A 10,812-nucleotide genomic window follows, 5' to 3' on the forward strand; every position below is an offset into this window, starting at 1 on the left:
CTCATCAAAGTTCTCTTCTCTTGTTTGGCCGGTGCGTAGGCCTCTACTGCGGGAGCTTTCGGGTCTGGCTTTCCCTAGGATAGTTGGGGTGGTCGGCTCTAATAATCGAATGTTTCTTTTTTTATTTTTATTTTCATTTTCGTTTTTGTATCTTCCCCAGAGTATGGATGAAAGAGGGACCTCGAGGATAATATAGGTAGCTGCCCGGTTATGGTCTCATGATTGACCTCGTGCTTTGAGTGTACGACATTAGACGTTTTGGTGATATGAACGGTCGGGATATGCCTGGGACGCGGGCCAATGAGGACGCAGACAAAGTGGACTAAGCTAGTCGTCCGGATACTCGACTTTCCACCTCAAACCACAGTCGAACATCGCCTTCGTCTCCCATTGCGAGTCTCGATCTTCCCCTCCACTCCCCTCTCAACGTAACCTATACTTAAATCCGAGGTATGGTGGATTTCTTTCCATCGAGCTGTATTTTTATATTCAATTGATTGAGTTTAGTCGCGCGCTCGTCCTCCCACACGATGTTCCTTCGCTCCGTCCCTCGTGCTGCTGCTCGCAGCTCGGCCATGCCCACCACCGCTATTCGTTCCTACCGCACCGTCCCGGGCCCAATGGCCTGTCTGAATGCTCGCCCTCAGCCTGAGAAGAAGTCTATCGCTCCTCAGCAGACCCGTGCCTCATCCGAGCATGCCATTGCCAATCCCACACTCGCCGGTATCGAGAAGCGTTGGGAGGCTATGCCTCCCCAGGAGCAGGCCGAACTGTGGATGCAACTGAGGGACCGCATGAAGGTTGATTGGCACCAGATGACTCTGCAGGAAAAGAAGGCTGGTATGATTTTCCCGTTCCACCCAATCTCCCGTCACTTTGGTCCATCAGAATTTTGTTGATAGGCTGTTTTTTAACCCTTCCCTCGTTTTATAGCCTACTGGATTGCTTTCGGTCCCCACGGCCCTCGCGCTCAGGCTCCTAAGGGAGAGGGCCTGAAGATTGCCGTCAAGGTCGCCCAGCTCACTCTTGCCTCTGTGGCTATCTTCTACGCCATCCACTTGTTTGCTAAGCCCCAGCCCAAGACTATGTCCAAGGAATGGCAGGAAGCCAGCAATGAATACGCCCTGGTACGTGATGACTGCTGTCCCATCAACATTCTGATGCTGCGGTTCCTATTGGATGCGAAGAAATGGCTGCTAATGTGTCACAACAGAGGGAGAAAATCAACCCTATCTACGGCATCAGCGCCGAGGGTTATGAGGGCAAGGGTTTCGTTCAGAGCCCCCCTGCGGAGAAGTCGTAAATTGGAGGACAATGATCTGGGAGAATTAGGTGTAGCAATTGGACCTGCTGAATCGGCCTACCAGTGTCCCACAACCCCGACGACGCCCGTGCGATGTCTCATCGTTGGGTATTCCCCTTCGTCCGTGTCTTATTTGTTTTGCCAATCTCAGCCCAAAAGACCTGTGTATCTCGTACTGTGCAATAATCAAATCTATCTCCTTTGTAGCTATAGAAGATTGTTGTCTGTTCGTCTCTGGTCGATTATAGAGGCTGTTCAATTCTCCAGTAGGGAGGGGGAAGTGTACAAATTACGGTCTTGTCTACTTGGTGGTTCTTGATTTCCACTATGCTTTGCCATTGGGGATGAGATGGTGGATATTTTGTTTATATATCCACTGTATTGTTACAAGGAAGGGATGACATTAACACTTGGTACAGTAAGTTTACGAGGGTCACAATGTCTATGGATTGATCTATGTAGTATGTATACCCATTATTTCTGTGCAAGTAAATTTACTACCATTATTATTACATTGCTAGTAGGATTATTCTCTTGTTTAGAAAGGATAAAATTAGCAAATGTAATGGGAATCGGCTATGGGGAATCACGGGAACACATCAGATTTTTCTCTGCAAGCGTTCCTCCGAAACAGGATAAAAGACCTCCGTGGACGGATGAAGTCGGCTCTGGCACAGAAAACAAAAAATAGTCTAGACTGAGCCGCATCGACCAGAAGGGAGCAGTTTAAAATCATCTTTGTCTTCTGGGAAAATAATACGTTTCATCGAGGGAATCTTCAATCAATGGCTCTGGGAATGGACATTCCTGCAGCCATTGGCCAGGTTGGTGAAGGTCGATGGGGTAAGTTGCATCGCTTTGCCCCTTCCAAGTATCCGTGCCAAGAAGCTCCTCATTTGTGTGCGAATATTCCCTAGCTCCAACTCCATCAGGGCAAGGCTGGAGAGCAACGCCATCCACTCGTATGGACGATAGAAAAGACACGGTAGACCACCGTAGAGAATTCGGTCGACGAGACCACTCCAGCACGTAGCAATTGCCCATGAACACCAGGGCAACGACGCCTAAGCGCTGATGATGTTCTGCGCGTTGCTCGGTACATCACGGGATCGTCGGCAAAACAGCCCCGGAAAGGCTAAGCCGGACACATTCGCCCGTGTCCACCTCAACCTCAACCTCTTCCCTTCCCTTCCCTCTTTCTTCCCTCTCCCCATCTTCTCGTCCCTTTGACCTTATCTATCCCCATCTCGCTCTTAAACACCATCATCATGTTCAAGAGGTGTGTTGGCCCCCCAATTTTCTCCTCATTGCATTTTGCCCTTAAATTTTTTCGCTTGCTAACAGCTATTTTCTCGCCTATAGCGGTCTCGCCCGGACCTTCGGGAGGGCTGCTTTTGCCCGCCCTACCCCCGTCGCACGTCGCGCTCTCCAGTCTAAGATCAATGGATTGCCTTCTCTGGCCCGGTTCGCCAGCACCGAGGCTGCTCAGGGCGGCAAGATTCACCAGGTCATTGGTGCCGTCGTTGACGGTATGTGCCGACTCCCTGCCAGAAAATTCCTTCTCGCGGGCTACACGAAAATCTTTTCATTGCCTCCATTCCATCCCAACAACCATCACAATCGATCCAATTCATGCTTCGAAACACGATTTCTGACTTTCGGCTATAGTGAAGTTTGAGGGCGATAAACTTCCCGCCATTCTCAACGCCATTGAGACTGAGAACAATGGCCAGAAACTCGTACTGGAGGTCTCGGTATGTACCGGCGAAACTTTGATGACATCAAGTCCCCTATAGCTAACCCAAACCTAGCAACACTTGGGAGAGAACGTCGTCCGTACTATTGCTATGGATGGTAAGCTACCGTTTTTTCGCTGGTAATGTCGCTGGCAGGCTTGGGTGTATATATATATATATATATAATATCCTCGTTTTTGCTTCACGGCATCTCGACATATACTATTGTAGCTGCTCTGACACAGTTTTAGGTACCGAGGGTCTGACTCGTGGCTCCCCTGCTCACGACACTGGTGCTCCCATCAAGATCCCCGTCGGCCCTGCTACCCTGGGCCGTATCCTCAACGTCACTGGTGACCCCATTGACGAGCGTGGCCCCGTCAAGGCCGTCAAGTACTCCCCTATCCACGCCGAGGCTCCTGAATTCGTTGAGCAGTCCACTACGGCTGAGATTCTCGTCACTGGTATCAAGGTCGTCGACCTGCTTGCCCCCTACGCCCGTGGTGGAAAGATTGGTCTGTTCGGTGGTGCCGGTGTCGGTAAGACCGTGTTCATTCAGGAGTTGATTGTAAGTTGGCCATGCTTCGAGATGAGTCTTTTTTCAGTACATGGCATGGTCTAATCTTTCCCCCAGAACAACATTGCCAAGGCTCACGGTGGTTACTCTGTGTTCACTGGTGTCGGTGAGCGTACCCGTGAGGGTAACGATCTGTACCACGAAATGCAGGAGACTGGTGTTATCAATCTCGAAGGTGAATCCAAGGTGTCCCTTGTGTTCGGTCAGATGAACGAGCCCCCCGGTGCCCGTGCCCGTGTCGCCTTGACTGGTCTGACCATTGCCGAGTACTTCCGTGACGAGGAGGGTCAGGATGTGCTGCTCTTCATTGACAACATCTTCCGTTTCACCCAGGCCGGTTCTGAGGTGTCTGCCCTTCTGGGTCGTATCCCCTCTGCCGTCGGCTACCAGCCCACTCTGGCCGTCGACATGGGTGGTATGCAGGAGCGTATCACCACCACCAACAAGGGTTCCATTACCTCCGTCCAGGCCGTCTACGTGCCCGCTGACGATTTGACTGACCCTGCCCCCGCCACCACCTTTGCTCACTTGGACGCCACCACTGTCTTGTCTCGTGGTATCTCCGAGTTGGGTATCTATCCTGCTGTCGACCCTCTTGACTCCAAGTCCCGTATGCTCGACCCTCGTATCGTCGGTGAGGATCACTACAACACCGCCACCCGTGTCCAGCAGATGCTCCAGGAGTACAAGTCCCTCCAGGATATCATTGCCATTTTGGGTATGGACGAACTTTCGGAAGCCGACAAGCTCACCGTCGAGCGTGCCCGTAAGATGCAGCGTTTCCTGAGCCAGCCTTTCACCGTCGCCCAGGTCTTCACTGGTATGGAGGGTCAGCTGGTCGACCTCAAGGACACCATCAGCAGCTTCAAGGCTATTATAAACGGTGAGGGTGACAACCTTCCTGAGGGTAAGTTATTCGAATTCCCCCAAGACTGTACCAGTGCAGGCAGCATTGATGCTGACTATTTTCTTAGCCGCTTTCTACATGGTTGGTAACTTCGAATCTGCCCGCGCCAAGGGTGAGAAGCTACTGGCCGAGCTTGAGAACAAGGCCTAAATGTAATATTGTTTTTGAGCGCCCTTTTCCTTTTTTTTTTGTTAGACATGGACTTCCTTTCCGAAATGTCCCATTTTCTATCGATACGTGTACAGTATTCGAATTAAGAAAAAGGGAGCTGAAAGAAGGGTTATCTTCTCTATTAGAAAAAGGCGAAGAGCACTATAAACTCGAACCTTTTAAAGCCTGGAGGATGGAAACCCTCTGGACTGTGTTACACTATGTGCTCATGTAAGTAAGTTAAAATGACCACAGCCAGCCTGATACCCTGGGGCTGGGACAATTGTATTCATTTCTTTTGTTGGAAATTCAGTCTATTGTCTATTTGTAAGTGTAAACTGTAATATTTGCATAGCTCCTTTCTACTGGATGGACTTTGCTCTTCAGCCAGGTATCTACGTAATTTACATTCTTCAAGTCCGGGTCCCTCATCTGGACAGCTCAGTAATATTTAGCATTTTCCATGTCTGTCAATTCTGTTTTCGTGAGATGAGATAAGGTTCCGGAATGGGTATGAAATAACCAATATATTGCAACGAGCTAATATATTCATACCTTTGGGCATTCCTAATCTTCAAGTGTGGACTATTGACTTGTCATGCTGAAGAAATGGAAGGACAATCAATGACTACAATGCACACATGATATTTATTGCAGTATATGTAATGGACGTTGCTAAATATAGTAAAATTGGTTTTCCATGACATCGATCGATTTTAGATATTTGAAAACAAATCTACAGATGATAGGGAATGAGAATTGAAGCAAACGGACAGATTGCTGAAGCACGGTGAAAGGAACATGGGCTGGACTGATTTACCGTTCGCTTGTCGGGGTGGATCTAGCTGAGATACCAGTGCTGCTCTAGACTCTAGAGGGTTTCTTCTAATGCTAGGACCTGTTCGATTGATGCTGTTAGAATATACTTTGAATGTGTAAAGAGGCTCGTTTTGAATGTATATTCTAAAGTAAAAGGGTAGTCCTTACCAAAGCTGATCTTGTTGGGATATAAACCTGGAGAAAGTTGCTCCGTTCGTTCCAGGGCATATCTGTGGTGAAGAAGCGAGTGTCTTTGTGGTTACGTCCTAGACCGCCGAATTCGGTATCATCAGTGTCTAGGACAATCCGATAGGTACCTGCAGCTTCGACACCGACTCGGTAGTCGGTAAAGCTCTGAGTAGGATGAAAATTGAAGACCCAAAGGAGCCCTGCGCGTTCGAAGACCAGGACCTTGTCGCCCTCGTGCTTCAGACTGATGTATGCTTGTGGGGAATGCAACCAGCCGTATTTTGCCTCGGATAGTTGCATGGAACGGTCGAATTCATTAAGGAATCTATATCGGAGGAGATGGTCCTCGGTTAGGTTCAGCTGTCGACGGGCATACCAGAAGGAATTGTTGTTCCCTGCACGGGGGAAATCGAGCCATTCCGGATGCCCGAACTCGTTGCCTTCGAAGTTGAGGTATCCTTCGCCTCCGAGGGCATGGGTGACGAGTCGGATCATTTTGTGTAGGGCCATTCCTCGTTCGATGATGGGAGTGAATTCGGTGAGGACGGACATATGTGTGTACATTTCCTTGTCACATAGCCACATCATGATAGATTTGTCACCTACCAGGCTATCTGGGCGTTAGTGGTTGTCTGGATGTGGTACTGGGAAACTTACGCCTGATCGTGGCTTTCCGCGTAAGCGATTGTCTTCTCGCCGTGGCGTCTATTTGTCAAGGTGAATGCGAGGTTTCCCATGTTCCATTCGTTGTCTGACTGCTCCTTTAGAAGTTTGATGTACATGTCTGGGATTGCCATGCCGAGACGGTAGTCGAAGCCAATCCCTCCAATAGCATGCGGTAGGCAGAGTGCGGGCATCCCGGAGACATCTTCTGCCACTGTTATACACTCAGGGTAGAGTTGATGGAGCATCTCGTTGGCGAGAGTCAAGTACATGACTCCTTCGTCATCTACTGATGATCCAAAGTACTCATGGTACCCACCAGAGAATCCTCTACACACCTGGTTAGCTTGTAACGACCAGGTGAACTAGACTGAATACGCACGTCCCAATACCATGATGGGCATAAAGCATGCTTGTGACACCATCAAATCGGAAGCCATCGAAGCCGTATTCTTCCATCCAGAAACGCAAGTTACTCAGGAGGAAGCGCAGAACCTCATGGTTGCCGTAGTTAAAGAGTCGGCTGTCCCAGAGCTCATGCTGTCCCTTTCCACCGCCATGGAAATATTGATGATCAGTTCCATCGAACATGTTCAGCCCATCAAGAACGTTCTTCGACGCGTGACTGTGCACGACATCAAGAAGCACTACCAGTCCCATACTGTGGGCCTTGTCAACGAGCTCTTTCAAATCTTCAGGAGTTCCGTAGCGACTGCTCGCAGCGAAGAAGTTGTTGACTTGATACCCAAAGCTAGCGTAGTAGGCATGCTCCATAATGGCCATCAGTTGGATTGCATTGTACCCTAAATATTTGATGCGAGGCAGCATGTTGGCAGTAAATTCTTTGTATGTTGCTACTTTGGTTTCTGGCGAAGAAATTCCCACATGTGCCTCGTAGATACGGAGGCTCTGGGGCCTTTTGGGACGTGAGTGTTGGAATTGGTACCGCTCTGCCTTTGGTGGATTCCAAAAAACTGCATCATAGGTGGGAGAGACGCTGAGATCTTGCACCACACGTTTGATCCATGCAGGAATTCTGTAGATTCGCTCTCCATTGGGCGTGACCATTGTGATCTGCAAATAACATGAGCCGCAAAGGAAGACAGTAAATGACATTTCTCAGAGGTAGAAAACCTACCTTAATTTTGCTGTTATGGGGAATCAGAGGGCTTCCATCTTTTGCTGGTAGTGTAATTTCCCAGACACCAAAGCTATTCTTTGTCATTTGATGTGTTGAGACATCCCAATTATCTGCCAGTCTCAGTAATCATTTAACCAAAGGTATTATCCACATGGGCAGAAATACTGAAGTCGCCCACCAGCTGTGCTTCCAGAGCATTGGGAGCCCACTCCCTGTAAGTGATATTGCCGTTGGCATCGACATTGAGACCGAATCTCTCATAACCCTGAGTGAATTGCTTTTAGCTATCGTCATCTTGTTCTTGTTTATTTGTTTCCGTTTATCCCTTCTCAATTGAATAGGGATGAAGTTTTAAGAGCACTAACTCTGCTATACTTTTCTAAACCCTCCTCAGTCTCGTCAATGGCCTTGACCCAACTTTCCACAAATCGGAACCGACGTTGTAGAGCCTCCCGGAAAGGCTCAAGCCAAGGATCTAGCTCTATGACACCTACGAAATTTTAGCTTCTGAGCTTGAGAAAATGTAAGGAGACAACAATTTTAAGATTTTGACTGACCGGTACCGTCACGCGGTACAGCCTGAGAGGCCATTTGGATAGAGATAACGCTAAATATAAGGTGTCGATTATCAATAGCAAGTGATGATGAGTAGAACAGCAAAGACAGCAAATAATACCCAAAAATCCTGTGAAAACCGCACAAGTAGTCGAGAGAAGTAGGTCGAGAGGAGCAAACTTGAATTCAAAGGCCATGCGGGGGAGAAGGTCGAGGCCAAAGCTCCCATGTGACATCACCCCTCAGAGAATCCATCAACAAATATCAACCCCTGGTACGACCATGATGCACATTTCACCCCCCAATCATTTGTGACCAAAATTATTTGTTCCTGATCTGCATTGATGCACTCTGCCCTCGTGTGTTGGTTGGGACTACATAGAGTGATGCGACCGTACAGGTACAGGATGAACGGCAATCCTCTGTGTTCACAAACTAAACTACTAGAAAGGAATAGAGCTTTAGACCCTCACAGTCGATTCAAATAAATTGCAAACCCAGGGTATTGGCACTACGCATGTCAGGCATAACTTCAATGTACGTTTATTCCATCAAGTCGGCGTGCTGTCGGCGTTGCCTTAGTCTCATGGACACTGGCGGAACGGCAAGATAAAGCTTATTCCGTACTCTATGATGCCCCAGATGTTAATGGAAATGCAGGATTTGCTGGTTGCATGTGCGCAGCCCTTGAAAAGCCCCTGAAACTCCCTAAAACATATCTGCTGATAGTCATCTGCTACTATTTCCGTACACAGAGAAAGTGGATAATACAGTCACTGATGGGAGTCACCCGACCAACAAAGTTCAGCCAGCTTGTTCGCCTACTTCGATCTTTAATAATCAATTCCTAGAGAGTACGAAGACGACCTACAGGATACAAGCAAAAAAAAAAAAAAAAAAAAAAAAAAAAAAAAAAAAAAAGAAAAAGAAAAAGAAAAAGAAAAAGAAAAAGAAAAAGAAGGCGTTGTCTGCCACGTGGGTGCCGATTAAAAATGTATTCTTGGGCGTCGCCAATATGTGCAATAAAATAGACCTCTCTATCCGGGCTCCAAAGAGCGAAACACAAGCTGATTAATGTACATCTGGTTCGTGCTATTCATAGCTCTCATATCCAATTTAAACGGCTCTCACAATGTGATCTGGGCTTTATACTGCAAATTGCAGTTCGAAGCTGGAAACACTGCTCAACCAAATTAGCACATTCTCTAAAAGATAAGCCCAGGTAATTGCGAAGTAGACTTACAATTTCACAGTATCTTGCCAAGGGTAGCGATGACTTTTCCAGCCGAAGTGCCCAGAGTGGGGAGACCAAGACCGGAGAGAAGATCGGCAATTTCAGGAGACAGTTTGATAAGGATGGCAGAGCCATCCTCGCCCACAACAGTCAGGAGTTGCTCAACAGGCTCGCCGAGATCCTTGAGGAGATCACCGACGCTGCTAGTGACCTTGATTACCTGTCCGATAGAGAAACCAACACCGGGTAGATCGATACTGGCAAGGAGGGAGGCGACCGAAGGGCTGAGCTGGATGAGAAGGCGCTTGGCATCAAGACCGGTGACCTCGAGAACATCCTTGACCACAGGAGCAGCGTCTTCGATAATCTTACCCTCAGGAGAACGCTTCAAGTTCTCACCGAGAGTGGCAACAACCGAGCCAACGGGAACACCAACGCCAGGGAGACCCAGGCCAGACAGGAGACCAGCAACCTCAGGGGACAGCTGGATCAAAAGAGCACCGAGGTCCTTGCTCACAACAGTCAATAGGCCATCCACAGCAGGGCCTAGGTCCTTGACTAGATCGCCGACGCTGCCGGCAGTCTTGATAATGGAGCCGATAGACGTACCAACACCAGGGAGACCCAAGCCGGACAGGAGATCAGTAACTTCAGGGCTCAACTCAACGAGGAGCTTCTTCGCGTTTGGCCCGGTGACAGTCAGAATCTTGTTGACACTGTGGCCGACGTCCTGGATAATCTTGCCGTCGGCGCTAACAGAAGTCGTGGAAGTGGCAGAGGGGCCAACAGAAACGGACCCAGAGATCTCACCAAGAACGGGGAGAGTAGGGGCAGCCACAGCCGAGGAGGCCAGAGTAGCGAAAATGGTGATGAAAGAGGCTTTCATTTTGATGGTATTCACTTAAATGGAAATGGAGTCGAAAAAGAGCGATAATTAACGAATGAAGTCAGGCAGAATAAAGAATGACCTGGTTGGAGTGAAGGAATGACTGAACGAGGAGACAATGCGCTGCTGGATGCTGGATGAAAGAGCACCTCATGTCAAGCAATTATATACCGCAATTCATCGGTGATCGTCCTTTTTCGCCATCATTCCAAGCATTTAGCAACTTGACATCATGTTCACTAGTCGGTGGGTCGATTCTATACGGAGTACGAAGCACCGAGATTAACTCTCACATGAGCCAAAGAGGCTTCCTCCAGACTATACGCTTGGTGATGGTCTCCGACTACTAGGTTGTGGATACGGAATATAGTACAAAACACAAATTACGGTGTTGTTCCTTTTGCGGTTCCATGATGAGTATCATTATGATGAAAAGACACATTTGCTTCTAGCATGACTGCTTCCAAGGGGCAAAAAAAAAAAAAAAAGAGTTTATCATGGCATGCACTATGCATGGATATGGATATGCTCCAGTGTTGAAAGATGCATTATCTGAGGTACTTTGTCCTCTGAATTGGCATGTGCGTTTAATCAACATTATATGGGCCAAGATAGTATAATCGGGTTCGAAGCCACTATTTGTCTTCGGGGA

General features: G+C 48.2%; 4 protein-coding genes across 4 annotated transcripts; 2 read left to right on the top strand and 2 right to left on the bottom strand.

Moving 5' to 3' along the window:
- Positions 1-530: 530 nt before the first annotated feature.
- On the top strand, positions 531-1,303 carry COX5A_1 (cytochrome c oxidase subunit IV family protein; the record flags this gene model as incomplete). Its single annotated transcript, XM_033567747.1, has 3 exons — positions 531-840; positions 934-1,127; positions 1,214-1,303. 3 exons carry the CDS (start codon positions 531-533, stop codon positions 1,301-1,303), a joined length of 594 nt encoding a protein of 197 aa, XP_033429742.1.
- Positions 1,304-2,571: 1,268 nt separating this feature from the next.
- On the top strand, positions 2,572-4,673 carry ATP2 (F1F0 ATP synthase subunit beta; the record flags this gene model as incomplete). Its single annotated transcript, XM_033567748.1, has 7 exons — positions 2,572-2,582; positions 2,666-2,832; positions 2,972-3,057; positions 3,115-3,157; positions 3,291-3,607; positions 3,674-4,523; positions 4,591-4,673. 7 exons carry the CDS (start codon positions 2,572-2,574, stop codon positions 4,671-4,673), a joined length of 1,557 nt encoding a protein of 518 aa, XP_033429743.1.
- An 871-nt stretch (positions 4,674-5,544) lies between these two features.
- GLC3 (1,4-alpha-glucan branching enzyme GLC3) lies at positions 5,545-8,076 on the bottom strand (the record flags this gene model as incomplete). The annotated part of the gene is made up of 8 exons (XM_033567749.1): positions 5,545-5,571; positions 5,661-6,291; positions 6,339-6,674; positions 6,727-7,418; positions 7,483-7,595; positions 7,651-7,750; positions 7,851-7,975; positions 8,043-8,076. The coding sequence occupies 8 exons, from the start codon at positions 8,074-8,076 to the stop codon at positions 5,545-5,547; spliced, it is 2,058 nt and encodes a 685-aa protein (XP_033429744.1).
- Positions 8,077-9,287: 1,211 nt separating this feature from the next.
- On the bottom strand, positions 9,288-10,160 carry ATNIH1004_003068 (uncharacterized protein; the record flags this gene model as incomplete). The annotated part of the gene is made up of 1 exon (XM_033567750.1): positions 9,288-10,160. One exon carries the CDS (start codon positions 10,158-10,160, stop codon positions 9,288-9,290), a length of 873 nt encoding a protein of 290 aa, XP_033429745.1.
- Between the last annotated feature and the right edge of the window lie 652 nt (positions 10,161-10,812).

The sequence above is a fragment of the Aspergillus tanneri genome, assembly GCF_003426965.1.
Source record: "Aspergillus tanneri strain NIH1004 chromosome Unknown AapTan_1_pilon_pilon_pilon, whole genome shotgun sequence".
In the NCBI taxonomy this organism is placed as follows: Eukaryota; Fungi; Ascomycota; class Eurotiomycetes; order Eurotiales; family Aspergillaceae; genus Aspergillus; species Aspergillus tanneri.